Source organism: Crinia signifera, chromosome 1, assembly GCF_055691185.1.
Source record: "Crinia signifera chromosome 1, ASM5569118v1, whole genome shotgun sequence".
Lineage (NCBI taxonomy): Eukaryota > Metazoa > Chordata > Amphibia > Anura > Myobatrachidae > Crinia > Crinia signifera.
This window is the reverse complement of record NC_139217.1, coordinates 446,037,784-446,061,958: the sequence shown is the minus strand read 5'-3', so window position 1 is coordinate 446,061,958 and position 24,175 is coordinate 446,037,784. Positions and strand designations below refer to the sequence as shown.

Here is a 24,175-nt window from a genome sequence, read left to right as displayed (position 1 = left end):
ACTGTTAACAAATAGGGCAGTTCCCTATATAATGCCTGGGAGGAAATAATATTGTGTACTGAGAATAAATGGGGCTGTTCCCCTATATAATGCCTGCGAGGAAATAATATTGTGTACTGAGAATAAATGGGGCAGTTCCCTATATAATGCCTGGGAGGAAAATATTCCTACATACTCAGTATAAATGGGGCAGTTCCCTATAAAATGCCCGAGAGGAAATAATACTGTAACTGAGAATACATGGGGCAGTTTCCTTTATAATGTTAGGAAGAAATAATACTATGAATAAATGGGGCAGTTGCCTATATAATGTGTGGGAGAAATATTACTGCGTACTGAGAATAATGGGACAGTTCCTTATATAATGATGGAGAGGAAAATAGTCCTACATACTGAGAATAAATGGGGCAGTTCCCTATATAATGCCCAAGAGGAAATAATACGGCATACTGTGAATAAATAGGGCAGTTTCCTATATAATGTCTGGGAGGAAATAATACTGCATACTGAGAACAAATATGGCAGTTTCCTATATAATGCCTGGGAGGAAATAATACAGTGTACCGAAAATACATGGGGCAGATTCCTGTATAATGTTTGAGAGAAATAATACTGTTTACTGAGAATAAATGGGGCTGTTCCCCTATATAATGCCTGTGAGGAAATAATATTGTGTACTGAGAATAAATGGGGCTGTTCCCCTATATAATGCCTGTGAGGAAATAATATTGCGTACTGAGAATAAATGGGGCTGTTCCCTATATAATGGGTGAGAAAAATGTAACTTTGTACTGAGAATAAATGGGGCAGTTCCCTATATAATGCCTGAGAGGAAAAAAGTCCTACATACTGAGAAGAAATGGGACAATTCCCTATATAATGCCCGAGAGGACATAATACTGCGTACTGAGAATAAATGGGGCAGTTCCCTTTATGATTTCTGGGAGTAAATAATATTGCGTACTGTGAATAAATAGGGCAGTTCCCAGTATAATGCCTTGGAGGAAATAATACTTTGTACTGAGAATAAATGGGGAGAAATATTACTACGTACTGAGAATAAATGGGGCAGTTCCCTATATAATGCCTGACAGGAAAAAATACTGCGTACTGTGAATAAATTGGTCAGTTCCCTATATAATGTGTGGGAGAAACAATACTGTATACTGAGAATACATGGGGCAGTTTCCTTTATAATGTCTGGAGGAAATAAAACTGTACTGAGAATAAATGGGGCAGTTCCCCGTATGATGTCTGGGAAGAAATAATGCTGCGTACTCAGATTGAATGGGGCAGTTCCCTATATAATGTGTGGGAGAATTAATACTGTACACTGAGAATACATGGGGCAGTTAATTTATAATGTCTAGAGGAAATAAAACTCTGTACTGAGAATACATGAGGCAGTGTCCTTTAAAATGCCTAGGAGGACCTAATAGTGCGTACTGTTAATACAGTGTATGTGGCAGTTATCTATGTATTTTTGGGGTTAAATTATATTATGTATTGAGAATAGATGGGGCAGTTCCCTATATAATGTCTGGGTAAAAATAATACTACATACTGAAAATAAATGCAAACTTTCCATATATAAGGTCTGTGTGAAAATATGAATGCATATCAAGAATACGTGAGGCAGGTCACTATGTAATGCCTGGGATGACATAATAGTGTGTACTGAGAATGTATGGGGCATTTCCCTATTTGATATCTGGGTGAAAATAATACTACATACTGAGAATACATGGAGACGTTCCATATATAAGGTTTCAGAGAAAATAATACTGTGTACTGAAAATACATGGGCCACTCTCATATATAATGCCTGTGTGAAACTAATACTACATACTGAGAACACGGAACAGTTCCCTATATAATGTCTGAGAAAATAATACTGCGTACTTAGAATACACAGGATAGTTCCCTGTATAATACAGGTTGAGTATCCCTTATCCAAAATGCTCGGGACCAGGAGAATTTTGGATAACGGATTATTCCGTATTTCGGAATATTTTAATATTTCAATGATGTATTTTGAAGTATCTTGCATTTATGCTGTATAAACACATAATATACACAGAAATATATTTTATTACCACATAAAATACACACAAATATATTTTAATTGTTCAAAAAACAAGGTTTCAAAACGTGAAACAAAATGTGTGTACTATCTCAGCACTGAATTTGAATGCCAAGCAATCATTGTCTTGCACATATATAGTGCCAGTTACATATCATGTCCCCAGTGATGCTGTTACAAATGTCCCCAGTGAGTTTTTAGCAAAAAAAAAATTTTTTTTCACTTTCTGGAATGTCCGTATTTCGGAATAATTTGGATAACGGATATTCGGATACGGGATACTCGACCTGTATCTGTAAGGATATAATGCTGTGTACTAAGATTATATGGGGCAGTTTCCTATATAATGTGTGGGTGAAAATAATACTTCATACTGAGAATACATGAAAACGTTTCATATATAAGGTCTCGGGGAAAATAATACTACGTATTGAGAATACATAGAACAGTTCCCTGTATAATGTGAGGGAGGAAATAATACTGTGTACTGAGAATATATGGGAGCATTTATTATGTAATGTCTGGGAGGAAATAATTATTTGTAATCAATACTTGGGGCAGTTCCCTATATATAATGTCTGGGAGGATATAATTCTGTTTACTGAGAATAAATGGGGCAGTTCCCTAAATCATTTCTCTGTAAAAATAATGCTTCATACAAATATTACATGGGGCTGCTCCCCTATATAATGCCTGGGAGGAAATAATATTGTGTACTTGAGAGTAAATGGGGCTGTTCCCCTATATAATGCCTGCGAGGAAATAATATTGTGTACTGAGAATAAATGGAGCAGTTTCCTATATAATGTTTGCAAGAAATAATACTGTGTACTGAGAATAAATGGGGCTGTTCTCTATATAATGTGTGGGGGGAGTATTACTACGTACTGAGAATAAATGGGGCAGTTCCCTATATAATGCCTGCGAGGAAAATAATCCAACATACTAAGAATGAATTGAGCAGTTCCCTATATAATGCCCGAGAGGAAATAATACTGCATACTGAGAACAAATAGGGCAGTTTCCTATATAATGTCTGGGAGGAAATTTTACTGCATACTGAGAACAAATAGGGCAGTTTCCTATATTATGTCTGGGAGGAAATAATACAGTGTACTGAAAATACATAGGGCAGATTCCTGTATGTGTGGGAGAAATAATAATGTTTACTGAGAATAAATGGGGCAGTTCCCTTTATAATGTCTGAGAGGAAATAATACTGCGTACTGTGAATAAATGGGTCAGTTCCCTATATAATGTGTGTGATAAATAATACTGTATACTGAGAATACATGGGGCAGTTTCCTTTATAATGCTTGGAGGAAATAAAACTCTGTACTGAGAATAAATGGGGTGCCCTATATGATGTCTGGGAAGAAATAATGCTGCGTACTCAGAATGAATGGGGCAGTTCCCTATATAATGTGTGGGAGAATTAATACTGTATACTGAGAATACATGTGGCAGGTTCCTTCATAATTTCTGGAGGAAATAAAACTCTGGAATGAGAATACATGGGGCAGTGTCCTTTAAAACGCCTAGGAGGACCTAATAGTGCGTACTGTGAATACAGTGTATGTGGCAGTTACAGTATCTATATATTTTTGGGGTTAAATTATATTGTGTACTGAGAATAGATGGGGCAGTTACCTATATAATGTCTGAGTTAAAATAATACTACTGAGAATAAATGCAAACTTTCCATATATAAGGTCTGCGTGAAAATATGAATGCATATTAAGAATACGTGGGGCATTTATTCTCAGTACACAGTATACAGGGAACTACCCCACTTATTCTCAGTGCGCAGTATCTCCTACAAGGCATTATATAGGGAACTCTGGTCCCATAATTCTCAGTATAGAGCCTAATTTGCCCAGACATTACTAAGTGCCTGCCCCTCGTATTTTCAGAAGACTCCCCTTTCCTTTCTGACATTATTACATAGGCGCTGCCCCGTGTGCTCAGCCCCCATGACAGAGACCCCACGCAACGTGACTGGCCAGAGACCCGCAGCATTGCTTTTGGCGCGCTCCGTCTCTCTCCCCCTTTGCTGTTGATTTCCTTCCGGCCTCACGCCGCGCACGTGACCCGAGGCTTTCCCGCGAGGTCAGGGGCTGCTGCCGTGACGTCACTTCCCGCGCGGGGGCCGCCGGGAAGCCGAGCCGCCCGCCCTCCTTTTACCCAGAGCCATCGCCGGTACGGGAGGAGGAGGCCGCGGGCAGCCAGTGTCGCTGTGGCCGGTGAGTAGAGGGGCAATGGTGGTCTAGTCGGCTCCCGCCGCGTAGGATGACCCGGTTCCCCCCTCACAGCAGCGGGGCACAGGGCCGGGGCAGCTCAGGGGGAGAATTTAAAAGCGCCATTTGATGACGTAATAACGGCTGGCGCCGGCACTGACAGGAGCGGGCTGAGCGGCCGTCCTGCCCCTAGTGGCGGACACTGTAGTATGGGAACGTGGTAACCGGGGGGAATGCGAGGGTTCACTGCCCTCTGCGCGCCTCCCCCGCTCGGTTTTCGGGGTTCGGGGCTAGGAGGAGGGCGGAAGGATTAGGCCTTCCGGTTTCTGTACTGCTGATGATTGGATATTTGTACGGCGTTTTGTACGGGGAGGCAGCCAATGGGTGTGAAGATAGGCGGGGATATCACGTTTCGCGATCGTAGGGAGGAGTTTGAGTTCAGTGAATGACAACTGGATGATGGAGTCCCCGGATGTAGCTGTAGTAGTGTCTAGTCTCTCTACCATGATAGAACACTGTTACCTGTCCATAGTGATAGCACAATGTCATCTGCCCCGTGTCCATAATTCTATCACACTGTGCCTATAGGGATGGTACACGGTCATCCGCCTGTTGTACCCATAGTTGTGATTAACACACTGTGGTGCAGATGTATAGAAGAAAGTGATAATGCACCATCAATCAGCTGTGTTTGAAAAAACAGGAGTTGATTGGCTGGTGTGTTATGGCCTTACACTTTATCTCTTCACCAGGCTTAATACATCTGCCCTTGTGTCCATAGTGGTTACTCACTTTCATTGGCACACTGGCACACACCTGCCCACTGTGCCAATAGTGCCAGCTTGGTAGCAAGCTGACTTATGTCCCCTGTTCCCACAGTGGTAACACAAGGATCATTCACTGGCCTCACACTTTACCCATAGTAATAATACATTGACTTCTGCACATGGTAATAACACACTGATCTCACACCGTAATCCTAATGATCACACACTGACCTCACACTGTGCCCATGGTGATCACACACTGACCTCACACTGTGCCCATAATGATGATACACTAACACTGTGCCCATGGCAATAACACATTAACATCACACTTTACCCATAGTAATAAATTGACTTCTGTAACTGGTAAAAAAAAACAACCAAACTTACACTGTAATCAGAATGATCATACACTGGCCTTACCCTGTGCCCATGGCAATAACACCCTGACCTTACCCTGTGCCCATGGCGATTACACACTGACCTTACCCTGTGCCCATGGCGATTACACACTGACCTTACCCTGTGCCCATGGCAATAACACACTGACCTTACCCTGTGCCCATGGCGATTACACACTGACCTTACCCTGTGCCCATGGCGATTACACACTGACCTTACCCTGTGCCCTTGGCGATTACACACTGACCACCTTCTGCGACTGCAGTGCTCACTGTACCCATAGTAATAAGTAGTCAGTGACACTGTACCCATAGTATTGGTGTGTGACTGGTAGATTCAATTACCAGCGGCGCATACTATGTGGCTGCATCTCCATGTTCAATGCCTGAATCTAATCAATCACTGGGCAATTCCACATGTGGTAAGCCCACTGCTAATACTTCGTAACTAATAGCTAATTGCCCTTTATTATGGAGTTACTTTGTGCTGTAAGCTCAGTGGGTGCACTTCATGCTGATTTTCTATTGCCAACACAGGAGTCGTTATATAGGATATCACTCATTTCCTCTTCTCCATTCTGGCATTCAAGGTGTTAATAGATCTTGTTGTTATTGCTTGCTGCTTTGCCTCGCTAAGCTGCGTAGCAGGAACATCATTAGCAGCACGAGAGTATAAGCATTAATAATAAATCACCTTCTGTTTGGTGTAGGCTGCAAGTTTAACATTTTGCAAGTTGCACATTTTATCCATCTAGTGGCCGCCAGAGTGCAAATAAATAAAACGGTACTTATGTAGTATCTGGGCTGCCGATTTTTTTGATTGTATGCCTTAAGTTAAGGCATACAATCAGATGCGATATCGCATCGCATCGCATACGACCATGCGATGCGATGACCCGATTTTTCCATAGGATTCAATGTTAAAATGGACTGAGTCCATTTTAACATGGAATTCAATGGGAAAAAGGGGTCCTTTTCATACCCCTACTATCCAAGTGGGCATGGAGTTGGATATAAACCTGTGGCGAGCGTAGCGAGCCACCGAGCCCGAAGCGTGGCGAGCGAAGCGTGGCGAGCGAAGCGTGGCGAGCGGACGGTATTCTGTGTCCCCTCGCGGGGCTCGCTACGCTCGCCACGCTTCGGGCTCGGTGGCTCGCTACGCTCGCCACAGGTTTATATCCAACTCCATGCCCACTTGGATAGTAGGGGTATGAAAAGGACCCCTTTTCCCATTGAATTCTATGTTAAAATGGACTCAGTCCATTTTAACATTGAATCCTATGGAAAAATCGGGTCCATCGCATCGCATCGCATCGCATGCGATATGGTCGGGTGCGATGCGATGGACCCGATTTCAAAATCGGCAGCCCAGTTACTACATAAGTACCAATAAAACAATTGAATTGGGATCCGGTAGTGTGTGTTTGTGTGTGTGTGTGTGTGTGTGTGTGTGTGTGTGTGTGTGTATGTATGTGTATATATGTGTGTGTGTGTGTGTGTGTGTGTGTGTGTGTGTATATATATATATATGTATATGTGTGTGTGTGTGTGTGTGTGTATATATGTATGTGTGTGTGTGTGTATGTGTATATGTGTATGTGTATATGTATATATATATATATATATGTATATATATATATATATATATATATATATTATACCGGGCGTCTGGCCGGCACTCCAAAGTGCTTAGTGCTTTATCTTGCCTGGTGCCTTCCAGAAAAAAACCTGAAGTCAGGTATCCATAGCTCACTCCCACGGCGGCACTCCAAGGACGAAATAGAGAGTCGACACACACTGTATGTGTACAACGTTTCAGTGCTGTGCACTTTTATCAAGAACAGTGTAACGAACACTGTTCTTGATAAAAGTGCACAGCACTGAAACGTTGTACACATACAGTGTGTGTCGACTCTCTATTTCGTCCTTGGAGTGCCGCCGTGGGAGTGAGATAGAGATATATATATATATATGTATATGTGTGTGTGTGTGTGTATATGTATGTGTATATATATATATATATATATATATATATATATATATATATATATATATATATATATATATATATATATATATATATATATATATATATATATATATTTTCCACAGTCTCTTCAATTCGATGGTCACTCAAGAAGATGTGGAACTACACATCCCACCATGAATTGCTACAGCTTTAGCTTTTCCTAATAGCAATACTCTGGCAAGGCATGCTGGGATGTGTAGTTTCACAACAGCTGGAGGACCACAGGTTGCCTATGCCTGGCCTAGTGTATAGCCAGCTGTTCACTGCTCGTCTAGACTTGAGCCTTGCTAATCCATAATGTGAATATAGTGATCCGGCTAGCAGCGGGATGCGGTCATTTGGTCTACAGCATTATGGTTGACAGTCATTAGGTCGACACGTTTCTAGGTCGAAAGGTCGTTCGACATTGTCTAGGTCGACAGTCAGAAGGTCAACATGGGGTTTTTCACTGTTTTGTAGCCGACATGTGCCGACAGGCAGTATTTCATGCCCTACCATCCACTGTAATGTTTTGATGCAATTCAGAGCATTATGGCCTGAGGACGCAATTTGTAATCGTGTCCTTTACAGTCGATACATTTATTTTTATTTATTTATTGTTATTTGTAAAATCTGCAGGAAATATTTACATATGACCTTATTCCTATATCTACCAGACGAGATATTGGGTGTTCTGTTATTAACTATATGTTTAGCTTGGAGACCAACTTTAGTGTCCTTACTGATAAGAAGTCTGCTGTGTCCTCTCTGAATCTTAATTGTGTCTTGGATATATTCAGTCCTGATTAGGTCATGAACCTTGTACACATATATTTAAGACTGTCCTTAGGAGGTTTTTTTTTCCCTCTTGTATTTTTAGTTTTCCTTAAAGGCACTCACAGACGATGCGATAAGAGCGATATCTCTCATTCTAGCCCTTCTGTGTGATGTTGCTCATTTTATCTCACCTTGTGTATGCTACAGCCGATGCGCCCTCCCACGGGCCATTTACAGTCCTCTCCGCCATCTGTGCATGGGACGGTGCGAACCAGTGATAAGAGCCATGCAGCATGCCCGGTGCAGCCAGCGTCGGCTTGTGTGTATGCAGGGATCGCAGGTGTGTACGCACCTTTACAGTTGTGGAAAGCATAAGTCAGCAAATGTGCTCTTCTTAAATCTTACATATGGAGACTAAAGGTGGTCATACATCTACAGATCGATTGAGCTGGTTGGAACAAAATCCTGGTAATGGGTGAGAGCAAATGACAGTTGACCATTTGCTTTGAATTGCTGGAAAACTGCCAAAAACTGGAGATTTGGGATGCCGGTTGAATCTGACTATTATGAAAACGGCAATCGTATACAAGATAAAACCTTGCCTTGTAAATGATTGCCTTTTTTTAAAAACATAGCTTGTCCAGCGATCTCGGATTGTATTACATCTTACGGCCAGAGTCACCGCAGAATGATTTTATATAGAAATATTGATTTGAAAACTTTGCAAGTATTCCTACAACAGGGTGACGCAATTGTGAAAGGTATGCATTTGTTCTACAAACTGCTGCCCTTGTTCAGTCAGACATACAGATGTGATATGACACTTGTATATTGTGTATTACAGAGTCTGTATACAAAGCACAACTTGTATTGGGGGAAAAGCTGCGGCTGCTACAATGTAACACTTCATGACTCGGTCACACACAAAATAACAATGATATTACATAAATTTTCACGGATCCTAATCGCATTGTGTTGGCAATACCCGATGCTAGAAGATTCTCACGCGGCCTGTTGTTTTAAGAGGGGTTGTTCTGGTTCCCTTGCAAAAGCAAATTCTGTTACACGTGCAGAGAGAGTTAAGGTGCATACACACTGGCCGATATACCGGTCGAAGGAAAGGCAGATATATATTGATGCACCATCGGCCAGTGTGTACTATCAATATATCTGTGAACGGCATTGTTGGGTGTATGGAGAACACTCTACCTGACCTGTCTGTAGATATATCTACTAGTGCAGGGGGTTCTCAAACTCGTTCCTCAGGACTCCACACAGTTCACGTTTTCCAGGTCACCAGACAGGTGCATTCATTAATCGGATACACATTTTAAAAGATCCACAGGTGGAGCTAATAATTGCACTTGTGATTCTGTGAGGAGACCTGCAAAACATGCACTGTGTGGGGTCCTGAGGACCGAGTTTGAGAACCTGTGCACTAGTGTGTACCCACTTAGATTTGGGTGGGGTGTGATCAAATGGAAATCTAAATTGTAGTGTAAGAATAAAGCAACCAGTATTTACAAACCTGCGCAAAAACTTAACAAAAAAAAACACCCCCAAATCTAACTCTCTCTCTGCACATGTTCCATCTGCCCCACCTGCAGTGCACATGGTTTTGTCCATCTGCAAAAATTGCAGCCTTGCTATCTAGTCTGAATCGGGACCATTATCCAAGGCTTCCATTGTGCGGTCATTGTCTTCCATAGTGTCATCCACAATCTGTCACCTTTCCCACCTTTTGATCCGTCCTTTCCTCCCCTTTCCAGACTACCTGTTTAGGTATGGAAGCTGAAGAGACGATGGGCTGCATTCAGGAATTCCCGGACCACTATAAAGTTATGATGGACAGATTAAACGAACAGCGCGAACTCGATCAGTTCACGGACATCACATTAATTGTGGACGGTATGTATCGGATATAATACAGTCAGTGCTTCCTCTGTATACAACACGTCGTTTATTGCTATAAGTTCCAGCAGGTTGTAAACCAGTACATATTAGTTATAGATGTCGTTTCAATCAAAGTTTTTTTTTTTTTTTTTTACATTCTGGATGTGTATCAGTTCTAGGCCCCAAATTATCACCAATGTCTTCAGGGCAGGGAAGTGTTCAAGGTCCTTAGGGAGGTGAGTCTTGTGGGAAGTTGTAGGTGATGACCTGATTGCTGACACCGTTAGTAACGGGGTGTATGTGCTTAGCCCCGGCAATGAGCGGATTTGTCGAGTTACACATTGGCAGGGCCGTTCGTTGCGGGGAGGGAGGGGCGGACGGCGGCAAGAATAAGGCTCGCCCATGGGAACACAGGTGGGCTGATGCCTACCAGGGGGGTTAGGCTGACATGTGAGACTGACACCAAAGGAAAGAAAAATTAGCTGAGACTGACTTTTATTTCCGAAGGGCAAAGAAATCATTCAATGGACGGTGACCATCGAATCATTTCTCTCCCCTTAGGCCGCGTGCGAGGGGATGTGTTTTCGGACACATCCCCTGGCATGTTACAGCGAGGGGGGCGTTCAGCGGCAGGCGGCACTAAGCAGAGAACGACCACTGCTTAACGAGCGGTGTTGAATCACCCGCTACGTGTGAATAGGAGAGGCCCTGCTTGCATTTGATGAGTAATGCCTGAGAAATCAATATGCAAATGTTAGCGGAGACAGATTAGTCGGCACTCACAGCCAGTGGTGCTGAGATTACCCGGGGGCAGGTCTGCCGCACTCCCTTACCTTCAGCTATCTTCTATGTCCCCAACCTGAGCTGCAGTGACTGAAAGGAGGCTGCAGCTTCTGTCTGTGTGGCGACTGGGGGTGCCGGATGACTGCCCGACAGGGGGGATCCCAACGGTCAGTATCCGGTGCTCAGACATCAGGGATCCCAACCCACAGGGGCTATTCTCCCTTGTAGGGGTCCACGACCCCCATAGAGGGAGAATAGAACCTGTGGCAAGCGAAAGCGAGCACGCAAGGGGCTTCTTTGTGCTCGCCCCCCTGTCGGAGCACCGGCAGTCAGATTGCGACGTCTGGATCCCCTCTGTCGGACCGCCATATCACACCCGGCGGCTGGAGGGAGGTAGCAATTAAATGGACTGTGCCCCTTCCTGACTGGGTTACCCCAAAGTGGCGCTATTTTCATTATGTCATTTGGGAAAGAAGCATGGCCAAACACCCCAACCCCTGGGTATGGCCATGCTTTGCAGCTCTGTACAATTGGGAAAATTCTTAATGAGTATTTCATCCATCTATAACAAAAGGTTTGAGGCCCATGCTGCTGTCTAGTGCATACAGTTATCTTGAATATATATATATATATATATATATATATATATATATATATATATATATATATTTATATATTTATGATTGATATACTTAAATGCGGTAGTTGAACTTTGTTTTTGTGTTAAAGAAATGTATTGCCATATAATCTCTGAATATCAATTTAATTGTGGCGATCACAGATTGTATACATTTTAATAGTCTGATCATTCCGTTGTTTTCCCTATCCTCTATGTCCAGGACACCAGTTCAAGGCCCACAAAGCTGTCCTGGCTGCCTGCAGCCATTTCTTCTACAAATTCTTTCAGGATTTCACGGAGGAGCCCTTGGTGGAAATAGAAGGTACTTACTGCTCTGAATGTTTTCCTGCAGTTTTCTAGCTTTATTATTACGATGAAGCATACACTTCATCAGCTTCTCATTTTATATATCAGTTCTGTGTGTAACCTGTATTTCTAATTGTTACAGTGGATAGAACTTTTGCGGTTTGCGCCAATATTCATTTACTTGGGCCAACTGACATCAGCAAGGCATGACATTTGGTGCCTCGTACCTCACTGATATACCTCATAGTTTCCTTTTAGTTGGCTATGACCATCAGCCCACAAAATTACTGCTTCCACTGAGCTTAGGTGTCAAGCGCCTTTTGTAAGGACCATTAAATCCGCCACAAAATAGAATCCATAAGTGATGTACTACATTAGCATACCTCCCAACTTTGGTAGTTCAGCAGTCAGGGCGCTGCTGCTGCGCGCCGAAATTTTCGGGGGCATGGCCTATACTCACGGCTCTTCCGCGAGGCCACGCCCCCATTTTGCCGCTATGGGGGCATGACCCAGAGGCTCTCTAGCGTTTATTCCCCGCTGCTTAGCAGCTGACAGGGGGGACTCCCAACAGCCCCCCCCCCCCCCCCCCCCCCACACCGCGGGACACTGCCGCCCGCGGGTGGGACAGGCCCTGACAATCGGGACTGTCCCGATAAAATCGGGACTGTTGGGAGGTATACATTCGTGCTTCCCAAATTGAATCCTCATGTCCTTCCTGCAGTGCATGGTTTCAGGGTTTCTTCCATCACCTGGTCTACAGAGCTGGGTCAGTAATTTATGTGTTTCCACATAGCACCTGAAAACATGAACTGTTGATGGGGAGGGGGTTGAGAACTAGATAGGAGGAAACCTGTGCTATGTAATATACCACATATACCCCTTTAACATCGCGCTTGTAACCCGGGTTATTGCTGGGTTGCTGCGTGGTCAACCCGGGTGGAGCTGCTGTGCGAAAGCGCAGCACTAAATAACCTGGGTGAACCTACCCACCAATTCAACCGAGGTTATAAGAAGGGTTAAATCCAGGTCGCCCTGTGTATAATGTGAATGTCTCGATCCCAGGTCCAACCCGGCAAAGCCATGTGAAAGTTGTTATCAGTGTTATTTTGGTAATGCAATTCCCAGAGTATAGGAGTTTTATCAAAGCTTAGAGCAGGCATGTCCAAACTGTGGCCATCCAGCTGTTGTGAAACTACACATCCCAACATGCCTTAGTTTTAGCATTCCCTAATAGCAAAACTGTGGCAAGGCATGATGGGACGTGTAGTTTCGCAACAGCTGGAGGGCCATAATTTGGACAGGCCTGGCTTAGAGAGAGCTACAGTACTAACCAGTCTGCTTTTAACCATTATTTTGCAGGCTGCACTTGAAAAAGGACAGAAGCCAAACAGCTGCTACTTTATCTCTCTCTCCACTTTATCTTTCTTCATGCTTTGATAAATCTCCCCCTATTTATCTTACATTATACCTGTTAAAATGTGAATAATTAGAAGTAATAACGTTCGTAACTAAAATATTTGTACAAACTACATTTATATTTAAAGTAAACTAGTAATTTATGTATACACGTCTCTTAATGCGTACATGGATGGACATCTGATGTGAGGTTCTCATTTTATTGAAACCAGGTGTAAGCAATGTGGCCTTCCGGCATCTGATAGAGTTCACGTACACGGCGAAACTGATGTTACAGGGCGAGGAGGAGGCCAGCGATATCTACAAGGCAGCCGAGTACCTGCAGATGCACGAGGCCATTAAAGCACTTGAGTTCAGGTGAGGCAGCTGCGGGTGTATTATTCCATGTGATGTGGGTTCGCTCTGGAGACTCGGCATTAACCCTGATTTCTTGGCTGCTATTATTAAAGCACAAAGGTATTCAACAGTATTGTATAGCGGTGTACACCATGAATAAAGGCAACTGACCAGATCAATTGCACATTAAGTTTATGGATACATTAAAAAACTGTGCCGTAATCCGAAACTTTATTCCTGGTATTCAGTGAACGACATTATTAACATTAAATCTAGAGGTTTATATAACTCTGCTCCCTCATTCTCCTGCTGATCTGCTTAGTCCCCTATAGTCTGAGAAAGCTCTATGCCATTCTGCTTTGTAACACAGCTAGGGGACGATTCAGACTGGCTCAGTGCAGGCCGAATTCGCTACCCGACCGATTTGTTGGAGTTTGCACATGAAAATGTTTTATTAGACGGGGTGAAGACCCGCCGTTTCATGGGCATGCCCATTGAAATGCTGGGCGGGCCCCAGGGAATGCAGGCGTTCCCCTACCTGCTTGAGGCTGATGACATCACATGACGTCAGCGCCCGCCCCCAGTTCAGAGAAGACAGCAGCAGGAAAGGAAGTCCGGGCTGGCAACAATGGAATGATTTGTCCTCTGCGGGCACATGCGAGCGGTTGTGTAAGCGTACAGATCCGCTTCCAGCGCTACAAGGGGATCCGGGGGGGGGGCATTGGCATGTGTTCGCTAAGGCGGCAATAACCTTCTCGTTAGGCTCTGAATATACGCAGCCTGCTGAGCAGATCTGAATCAGGCTGTTAGAGCCAAGTGGTAGTTATAAAGGGAAGTGCAGTACAGTATCATTAAAGGCCCCCATCCATTAGTGTAATATGGGCACTATTCATGCAATTCCGTCACATCGCACGTCCTTTTCCTGCGGTGCGCCTTCCCATGCACATTACAATTGAAGATCTCACGAGCTGCCACAAGGATCGATCGGATCCTGCAGCCATGACTGGGATCGCATGCAATACATTGTATGCAAAAGGAGGACATACGATGTATCGTATGGGAACTGACGGGTGAGTTGTCGCACTAGTGGATGGGGGCCATTAAAGTTCACAGGAGGTAACTGATGGAGCTTTAGAGATGTTTCGGCTGCATTTTGTTCCTTTTATTTATTTTACATTTTTTATAATAATATTTATTATATTAAAGTGCTGATGTAATACACAACGCTGCCATTTAGGAGATCGTGATACAAGCTAATGACATGAAACAAAAGGTAGAGATGGCCCTGACAAAATAAGCTAAATGTTCCACACAAACATTTCCCTAACGCTGGGTACACACTACACTATTTGTGTATCCCGCAATACCTGCAATAAGTGTGTACACACTTGCTGATGCCAGCGATGACCGGCGGAGGGGGTAGAGTGGGGGCCATAATGCATTCTGCAGCATGGCCCTCCTTAATGATGTATCCAGTCATCTGTACATGAAGGGTTGACAGAGGATGTCATTATTGACCCGTGGGAGCAGGGATCCTTGACGATATTGAGCCTACACACAAAATGAGCAGTACCGTTTATAATATCACTTAGGGGGGTATTCAGTGTCAGGGGTACGGTTGCCGAGCAAGCTCAACAGCCGTGCCCCGTCCCGTTCTCGCTTTGCTCGACTTGAGCTCGGCAGTCGGGATTCAATGTCCTGGCCGCCGAGTGGCAAGAAAGGGGCGTGGCTGCGAGCTGAGGATGGAAATGGACGAGCTCCGGCCGGGAGCTCGTCTATTTCCGGCTTTTCTCGGCAGAACGAGCCCGACAGCTTGTGATGTCGGGCTCGTTCTGCGGAGAACCCCTGTTCAATGCTGTCGGGGAAGACAGCATTGAATAGGGCCCCGCAGCCATCTCCCCCGTCGGAAGATGGCTGCGGGAGCACGATCAACATTGAATACCCCCCTAAGTGTGTATAAGACTTAACTTCTGTGGAATGTGGAAGTCACTATTTCTGCCATTCTATTGTATAAAAACAGCAGCTTGCTATGTGCGTTTTCTGGAGCGTGTTCTTTATCCTGGACGTACATTCAGCAATTCTCCACTTGTTTTCCAGGAGCAAAGAGACAATAATAATGGAAGATAAAATTGAAGAGGAGGAAAATGTGAAAAAGTGGAAGATTTCCGATACCCACAGCGTGATCTCCGAGTCAATGCCCTGCTCCGACGGTGAACCTGTGGAAATTGAAGTTGAAATAGCGGAAGGAACAATTGAATTGGAAGACAATATGGAGACACTTGAAGCCGTGGCTTCGCACGAACAGTCGGTGCAGTACATCCAGAGCACTGGCACCTCCGACGACTCGGCCCTCGCCCTCCTGGCAGACATTACCAGCAAATACCGACAAGGTGAAAGGAAAAGGCAGCTGCAAGAAGACAGCTCCAACGAAAGCGATGCAGCGGGCAAACAGGTAGAAGGCATTGAAATTATGGAAGTCCATCTGTCACATGTCAACAACATGTTCCATTGTCAGAAATGTAATCGTTCATTTAAATTGTTTTACCATTTAAAGGAACACATGAAATCACACACTGCTGACAATTATAAGTGTGAAATATGCAATAAAAGCTACGTGCGTGAGATTGCTTGGAAACAGCACCTAACTTGCTACCACCTAGAGGAAAGCGGAGCCAGCAAAAGGCCAAGACCGGGCAAAAAAATCCACGTTTGCCAGTACTGCGATAAACAATTTGATCACTTTGGACATTTTAAAGAACACCTGCGGAAGCATACAGGTAACCTTCACTACATAGTGTTGTGTGGTATCATCCAGCAGAGGGCAGCATTCAGCAAGTGGAACTGAGCTGCACCGCCGTCAGTGAAACTGGCTGCTTCACAACTGCCTACAATCTGACCGCAGTTCTCCTAACCTGTGTAATGTGTACGACCAGACATCAAACAGGTTCAAGGAAAACTTCCACCTGTTATATTAATTTGTACAAATCCATTTAATATACAGTTTTCAATCTACTTGGAAGTGTGACATTTTTAATAATACGTTCCAATGCAGTTTTTAATGAAATATCTGCTGGTAAGACAGGGCCGGATCACACAGAAGTACGGTACAAGCAGAGAATACCGTTATTGTATCCAAGCTTACAGCGTGCCAAACAAAGACACATGGGAGGTATATTTAATAAAGGCCGATGTTGATCGGTTCAAAATCAATCTTAATCAGTGTTGGCCTTCCAGGGCTAGAACACACATTTACTGACATATAAAAATGAATCTGGCAGTAAATGTGTGTTTTTAGCCCTGGAAAACCTACATCAATTAAGGTTGACCAAAAATTGACCTTTTAGTAAATATACCCCTTGGGGGTTGCTTGTAACCGTGTATACATATTGGGGGATATATTGGCACAATATTAGGTACTAGTATTAGGTACCCATAATTTGCCAGGTCACCAGCTGGTGACATGTCTCCGTAGCCTCACACCACCCTAGACCTCTTCCCATTATTTATATATATATATATATATATATATATATATATATATATATATATATATATATATATATATATATATATATATATATAATTTTTGCTTTACCTTCCCTCTCCTTGTATTTCTCAGTCTCTTTATTCCCTAGACATTTCTATCCCCTGTCTCTGTAATTGGCAGCTTGGTGCATGAGCAGAAGAGGCACCCGTTAGCAACCCATCATCTCCGGCTACACATCGGCACATTACTGCATTGTAGAATTCAAACACACCCTCCCCACACACACACCACTACCCAAAGACTTTTTGAATTGTGTGGTGATGATTGTCGCCTTCACTACAACACTTTTCCTGATCACATTTATTACTCTTTCTTTCTTTTTTCCTCTCTCCTAGTATTTTCCCAATATCCGAGATATAATCTTGAGTGTCACCTGAGCACTTTGTTACACCTTTAGTAAATGTATCCTTGCCACTTTACTGTGTAAGACATCCCAAGCAGCTTTAGTAAAATGTATATTAACAGTAAATTATACGATGCAGCGATTTACAAAGACTAAGCAGACATTCACTGATCCAGTAGAGTTTACAGTCTATATGCCCTAATGCAGGGGTGTCAATGGTGCGACTCTCCAACTGTTGTGGAACTATGCATCCCACCATGCCCTGCCACAAATTTTCTATTACAGAGGCATTCCACAACAACTGGAGCTTGACACCCCAGCCCTAACCCATGAACACCTACCAAAGAAACCATTTAATCTAACAGTATGCGTTTGGGGTTTTGGAAGGAAACTGGAGTACCCGGATGAAACCCACATAGGAAACCCTACAAACTCAACACTAATAGGGCCACGGTTGGAATTGGACCAATGACCTCAATGGTTTTAGACAGCAGTGCTAGTTACTCCTTCATGTGGTGTCGCTGTTTAAACTAGAAAGCAAAAGGCACCCATCTGCAGCCACTAGGATACAAAAATACCCGCAGTTAAGTATATCACCAGGGCTATTCTATTGTCCCTGAAAAGCCAGTTTATCAAGGATTTTGTTTCACCAGCCTCAGGCTGCTGGAAAAAAATTCTCAAAGAGCGCCAGTATTTTAAAGATGCTAACATGAAACCATGCAATCTCATTGAACCTTTGTGTTTTGGGGAGAATTTTGTATTCACCCCACCCCTTAATAACATTCGGGGTACATTTTTAGTTTTTTTTGCTCCTGATGCATTTTCTGTGCTATTGGGATACCACACCCATACCCCCTATAGTGGGAAGCTTCTTCTCAAAAACACATTTGATGCTTCCATCTGTTATAAAGTAGATATTTCCTGTAATCTAACATTATGCTTCTTTTTGTTTAGGTGAAAAACCATTTGAATGTCCAAACTGTCATGAGCATTTTGCTAGAAATAGTACTCTGAAATGTCACTTATCAGCCTGTCAGTACGGTGTTGGTGCGAAGAAGGGAAGGAAGAAGTTGTATGAATGTCAGGTGAGTACCCAGTTTGACATCAGTTATATAACTTCTTCTAATGCAGCTGCAGAAGTGAATACATACATATTACAGGTTGAGTATCCCCTATCCGAAATGCTCGGGACCACGAGCATTCCGGATAGGGGAATTTTTCGGTTTTTGGAATAATTTTTTTTTTTAGGCATACTTACCTGTCCCCTGATGGTGTCCGGTGGTCCCTCGGCGTCCACAGCAGGCCTCTGGCATCTTCTCTGAGTCTCCAGCGGTCCCAGGAATGCATTGCGCAGGTGTGCGCGCGCACCGGTGACGTCACCGGCGTGCACACTCGCGCAATGCATTCCTGGGACTGTTGGAGGCCCTGGAGAAGATGCCGGAGGCCTGCTGTGGACGCCCTGGGACTTGGTAAGTATGAAAAGAGGGTTAGGGGGGTAAAAAAAAAAAATTCGAATGATTCCAAAAACCACGGTTTTTGGAATTATTCGGATAATGGATGCACGGATACAGGATACTCAACCTGTAATTTTAGTCAGACTGTTTTTCATGCCGCATAAGTAAACTCCAGTGCATCTCTTGCTGTAAGCTTGATTTTATTTGGTGTGTGTGTGTGTGTGTGTGTGTGTGTGTGTGTGTGTGTGTGTTAAAGCTGACATTTATGTTAGGTTTCAGCTAACCACACTAATGACCAGCTTAACCCTCTTTCTAACTGTGAGAGGTGTTCAAAATTGCCGGTAAAAATGCCAGTGGCCCTCACATTTCGGATCTTCTGCTGAGATCCCTGTTCAATGCTGTCGGGAAAAAGCATCGAATAGGGCCCCTCCGCTATTTCCCCCGTCGGGAATAGCAGCAGAAGTTTGAATACTCCCCCTAATTGTTAGTGTAGGACTTGCAGTGAAACAGGGTTCATAAATGCTGATGAGCTGTCATTCATCCATACTGCAAATACATTTTTTATATATAATATATTATTATTTTAGTATTTTACCATTTATATTGTAACCTGAATTCCCTTGTTTTCTAGGTCTGCAACAGTGTCTTCAATTGTTGGGACCAGTTTAAAGACCACCTGGTCCTCCACACGGGAGACAAGCCCAACCACTGCACTCTGTGTGACGTGTGGTTCATGCAAGGCAGCGAGTTAAGGAAACACCTACGTGACATCCATAACATCTCAGAGAGAATCGTGACTGAGGTCGTCCTTCCTTCCGACTCTGCGGAATCCGAGTCCGTTTCTTCAATGGCGTTTGTGGAGCAGGTAGAACAAGTCCATGTGGTGCCAGTAGATCAAGTTATACAAGTCCAAGTGGATCCTCCCCAGCTAACAGTAGGCCACTTGCACCAAGATCTCTTGGAAGTGAACCAAGTGAAAGGCACGCACATATTGGATCTACAGACACAAGTGCACATGGGTCACATAGAGGTGGAACACCTTCAGATAGACCCCGGTACAGAGGTCCACGTTGAGGAAGTACATGTTGAACATGTAAATCAGATACATTTGGAAGAGGTGGAGGCAGAACTTCTCGAGTCCAATATTCAGCACATTGAACATACTATTGAAGAACAATCCTGCCAGTCGGAGGAAGCAGAACTTCATGAAATCGTCCACACAGGAGCTGAGAACTTACAGATCAGGCAGATGGAGATGACACACATAGAAGCTACAGCTGAGTAGGACACTGCATTGAGTGCTACTTAGATGAACCAATTCACTTATGTTCTACAAGGTTGACTACCCAGATACATGTCATTAAAGAGCGGAGATCATGTATGCAAGAACCCTATACCATTATAAAAAAAGGTGTTTCAGATAAAAATCCATCTGTACCCTTATACAGCGCTTAATCTGTAATGTAAAGCCATGCATTACGTTACCAAACTAGATCCCCAGATTAATAACCATTTAGTCACTGATGCAAAAATGCCTTCTGGTCTAAACCCTTTGAGTGCCAACATCTGCGGGAGACGTGAAAAATATCTGCAAAAAAATGCCAACGTCGCTGAAACGGGTATGCAATCTGCTGCCGCTATTTCCGACGCGGAAAATAGCGGCAGCTCCCTATTCAATGCTGCCATTAGCGACAGCATTGATGCAGGATCACGGCAGAACAGGCCCGACCTCAGAAGCTATCGGGCCCGTTCTGCCGATAGCGGCCGCGGATTGTCGCTATCCGAGCCGCAGATCGACCGGCCACGGCCCCTTTGCGCCCATCGGCAGGCGGGACATTGAATCCCGTCTGTCGTTATGCGGTCGATCTGACCGCAAACGGGACAGGATCACGGCTGTCGGCGGGGATCGATAGCCGTGATCCCAGATTGAATACACCCCCCCCCCCCCCTATATTTCATATAAAAAACATTACAGGTCATTATGATGAAAAACTTTGCTTGGCAAGTTCCACACCTGTTTTGACTCATTTACTTGGCACTCAAAGGGTTAAAGACCCATATCATTAAATTAAACTTTTAAGTTCAATTTTGTTTTATTACAACACTTGCGTGGTCTTTTATTAATAACCGCCTAAATAATAGAAGCGGTTCACGCCTCATCTCCCGGTTATGATCCGAGGATTAGAAGATTATGCTGGGAGTTGACTGCATTAAAGATTTATTTTATCTCCAGGAATAAAATGTTTAATTAGAGAACAAAAAAAAAATGTTTTTGCCAATTTGGCCCCAAAAGCTTTCCTACACCTCCGTACTATTATCTGTCATATATCAGCCTTTTCTCACACACAAGTGAAAGGACCAAAGCGTCAGGCGTTCCTGATCAGGATTTCACAGTGTACTTAGAAATCTGTCTCTGTCAGACATCCTGAAGGGAAGAGACAGACAGCTTTATGAGAGTGTTCGTTGTAACAAGTGAGAGACTGGGGGGGGGGGGGGGGGGGAAGGGGTACTGACCAGAATGCAGTATAGATGACTCCTTGCAGTTTGACATTTTTATAATATGCAATTTATTAGGACTAAAAGTGACGACATTTCTTCCAGGACATACGTCAGCCAATGGTGCAGATGGTATAATGCATGTATATGTTCTATATAAAGCTGACACGAACCCTTGTAAACGGTGCATTCTTTCTGTCTGAGATCTGTATAAGCCAGCGTTAAACGACCAGGATTCTTACAAACTGCACAAGTGAAAGTTGTGTCCATACCTGTACTTATTTATATACTATTCACTTTTGTTTTTTGCTTTTTTACTTTTGCATTTTTTTGGTCTTAATTTTCTACATTGTTGCTGGGCAAAAAAAAAAAAAATCACTGCTCGGTTGTTAAATTGTCCTCCTCAATGCACATTAGGCAGATAGATATACGGTATGTTGTTCAATAGATTAATAATTAGTATTATTTATATTGGGGAGGGAGACGTGACCTGAACTGCAGAGAAATCCTCCCTCGCCACAATGCATCCATGAACAATTATGCGTACCATTGCATGGAAATGCAATAAAGTGCTGCACCTTTATAGCTCCAGGATAAAATGCATACCAAAACGGTCATTGATAGCAAGGCGGGCATTATAAAGACTGTGGCTCGTATAATGGGTTTAACACATTTTAGTGCTCAGTTGTGCATCATATAACTTGTGGTTACGTTTTAAAGGAAGTTGTATGCAAACGGAGCACTGCACGATTTCAGACATTGCTTTACATCAGGGGTGGCCAAACCTGTCCTCAAGATCTACCAACAGTTCATGCGTATCGGGCAACCTGTGGGTGTATAGTAGGAATGAATGCAGCAGGTTCGAAAATATGAAAGTTAGTAATGCACCAGCTAGGGGATTTGGGTCGTGTGACAGTTAGTAATGACTACAGCTGTGCACCAGCTAGGGGTTTTGGGTCGTGTGACAGTTAGTAATGACTGCAGCTGTGCACCAGCTAGGGGATTTGGGTCGTGTGACAGTTAGTAATGACTACAGCTGTGCACCAGCTAGGGGTTTTGGGTCGTGTGACAGTTAGTAATGACTTCAGCTGTGCACCAGCTAGGGGATTTTGAAAACATGGACTGTTGGTAGATCTCGAGGACTGGTTTGGTCAGCCCTGCTTTAGAATGAACATATGATTAAAGTCTACCTGTCTCCTACACTTAATGGTGACAGTGTTTATGCCCCTCGTGCCTCAGCGAAGTCTTTAATTAATGTGTGAATTTGGTTCTCAGAAAAATACATTCTGCCACATTTGTGATCAGGCAACAGGTACACCCTGAACAGTGATCAGACAACAGGTACACCATATGACATAGGCAGTACTGTTTTCTACCCTGTATGAATGCTCGTAAGGTAGTTCCTGCAGGGCAAGCCCAATATTACACAAGGCCATCCGTTTTGTCATTAAAAAGTATTGGAAACTTTTTGTAAAGCATCTTTATTTACAAATCATCTTGTTTAAAATTTCCTGTAGATACCATGTACAAAAGGAAGTATCCGGCTCCTGATTTGTGGAGAAAGTGTTTGTTTTTGTACACTATGTATGTATGCCTGGTTATGGAGCCTCCAAGCCATAACGTAAACCAGAGCAAAAGAAAGTGGGTTTAAAAATAAGATTGTAAATATTTTACTCCATGAGACTGGATAATAAAATAATGCCACTATGAACAAGCTGACATGAAATCATTTGTCTGCAGCATTATTTGAAATTGTTTTTAAATGTTATTTTACAGAATGGGGAGTGTGGTGTATAGCTTACATCAGGGGTTCTCAAACTCGGTCCTCAGGACCCCACACAGTTCGCATTTTCCAACTTTCCAATCGTAAAATGTGTGTGTGTGTGACTTCAATACATTGAAAAAAGTGAATCGTGCTTTTAATCCACAATTATTTATTTGTGGATTAAAGGCACGATTCGCATTTTTTCCAATTTATTAAAGTCTCAGAGTGCCACCTTTTATTTTGGATACTAAATTGGGGGAAGAAAATCTCTAAGGAAGGCACCATTGCAGGATATCCCCATGGGGGGCCGGAGTGCCAGGAAAATATTGGAGTATTTATAGATAGATATAGATGTACACATACATTTTACAATAAATTAAACATTTGGTTGCCATGAAAAATAAATCATTTTCTAAGGCATCATGATTCAAGATAATTTGGGAGCCTCTGCCTTAGGCTCAGACTATGGAATCCACTGCTGTATAGTATACAGAAGGTGGCACTCAAGGGTCAATAAATGTAAATTAAAAAAATAAAGGGGGACATGTAATTGGTTGAGATGGTCGGGAACTGTTGGACTCTTTTTCACTGTTGGAAGACAGAATATCCGATTGAATCGGTTTCTAATTTATTCATGGTTTGCCAAAAACGCATTTGTCCCCTGATGCCCAAGCGTAGACCCTTTTTTCTTTGTAATCGTGATTGATTTGGATTCATTTTTTCTTTTTAAACTTAATCAGGTTCTGCTTGTATTTCTCAAATAGAGAAGAATTTAGTTAATTTATTAGCCGTTGTGTCTGGCTTGAGGCAGTCCAGGTGGATTGATTTCATATGAATTCATTTTAATTTTTAGCAAACGAGCTTTGTACAATTTGAAATGGCAGCCCACTTCCTACAAAAATCTGCATTATATATAGGTGTGTTTCTTCTTCAGGGTTCCTGGT

General features: G+C 43.2%; 1 protein-coding gene across 4 annotated transcripts; it reads left to right on the top strand.

Moving 5' to 3' along the window:
* The first annotated feature begins 4,167 nt into the window (after positions 1-4,167).
* On the top strand, positions 4,168-21,237 carry ZBTB35 (zinc finger and BTB domain containing 35). Of its 4 annotated transcripts, XM_083154136.1 has the most exons (9): positions 4,228-4,326; positions 8,481-8,613; positions 10,043-10,181; positions 11,789-11,890; positions 13,503-13,647; positions 15,724-16,078; positions 16,181-16,403; positions 18,471-18,601; positions 19,602-21,237. In XM_083154136.1, the coding sequence occupies exons 2-9, from the start codon at positions 8,530-8,532 to the stop codon at positions 20,253-20,255; spliced, it is 1,833 nt and encodes a 610-aa protein (XP_083010262.1). In that variant the 5' UTR covers positions 4,228-4,326; positions 8,481-8,529; the 3' UTR covers positions 20,256-21,237. The 4 variants fall into 4 exon arrangements, with proteins under 4 accessions (XP_083010253.1, XP_083010242.1, XP_083010262.1 ...); XM_083154116.1 differs by having other exon boundaries at positions 4,226-4,326; positions 15,724-16,403; XM_083154127.1 differs by lacking the exon at positions 8,481-8,613 and having other exon boundaries at positions 4,168-4,326; positions 15,724-16,403.
* Positions 21,238-24,175: the final 2,938 nt, after the last annotated feature.

Excerpts from the sequence above, each read along its gene's own strand:
- ZBTB35 (XM_083154116.1), top strand. The coding sequence starts at position 8,530 with ATGGGACGGTGCGAACCAGTGATAAGAGCCATGCAGCATGCCCGGTGC. Across the intron at positions 8,614-10,042 it reads TGTGTATGCAGGGATCGCAG|ACTACCTGTTTAGGTATGGA; the intron begins GTGTGTACGCAC and ends TCCCCTTTCCAG. Across the intron at positions 16,404-18,470 it reads ACACCTGCGGAAGCATACAG|GTGAAAAACCATTTGAATGT; the intron begins GTAACCTTCACT and ends CTTTTTGTTTAG.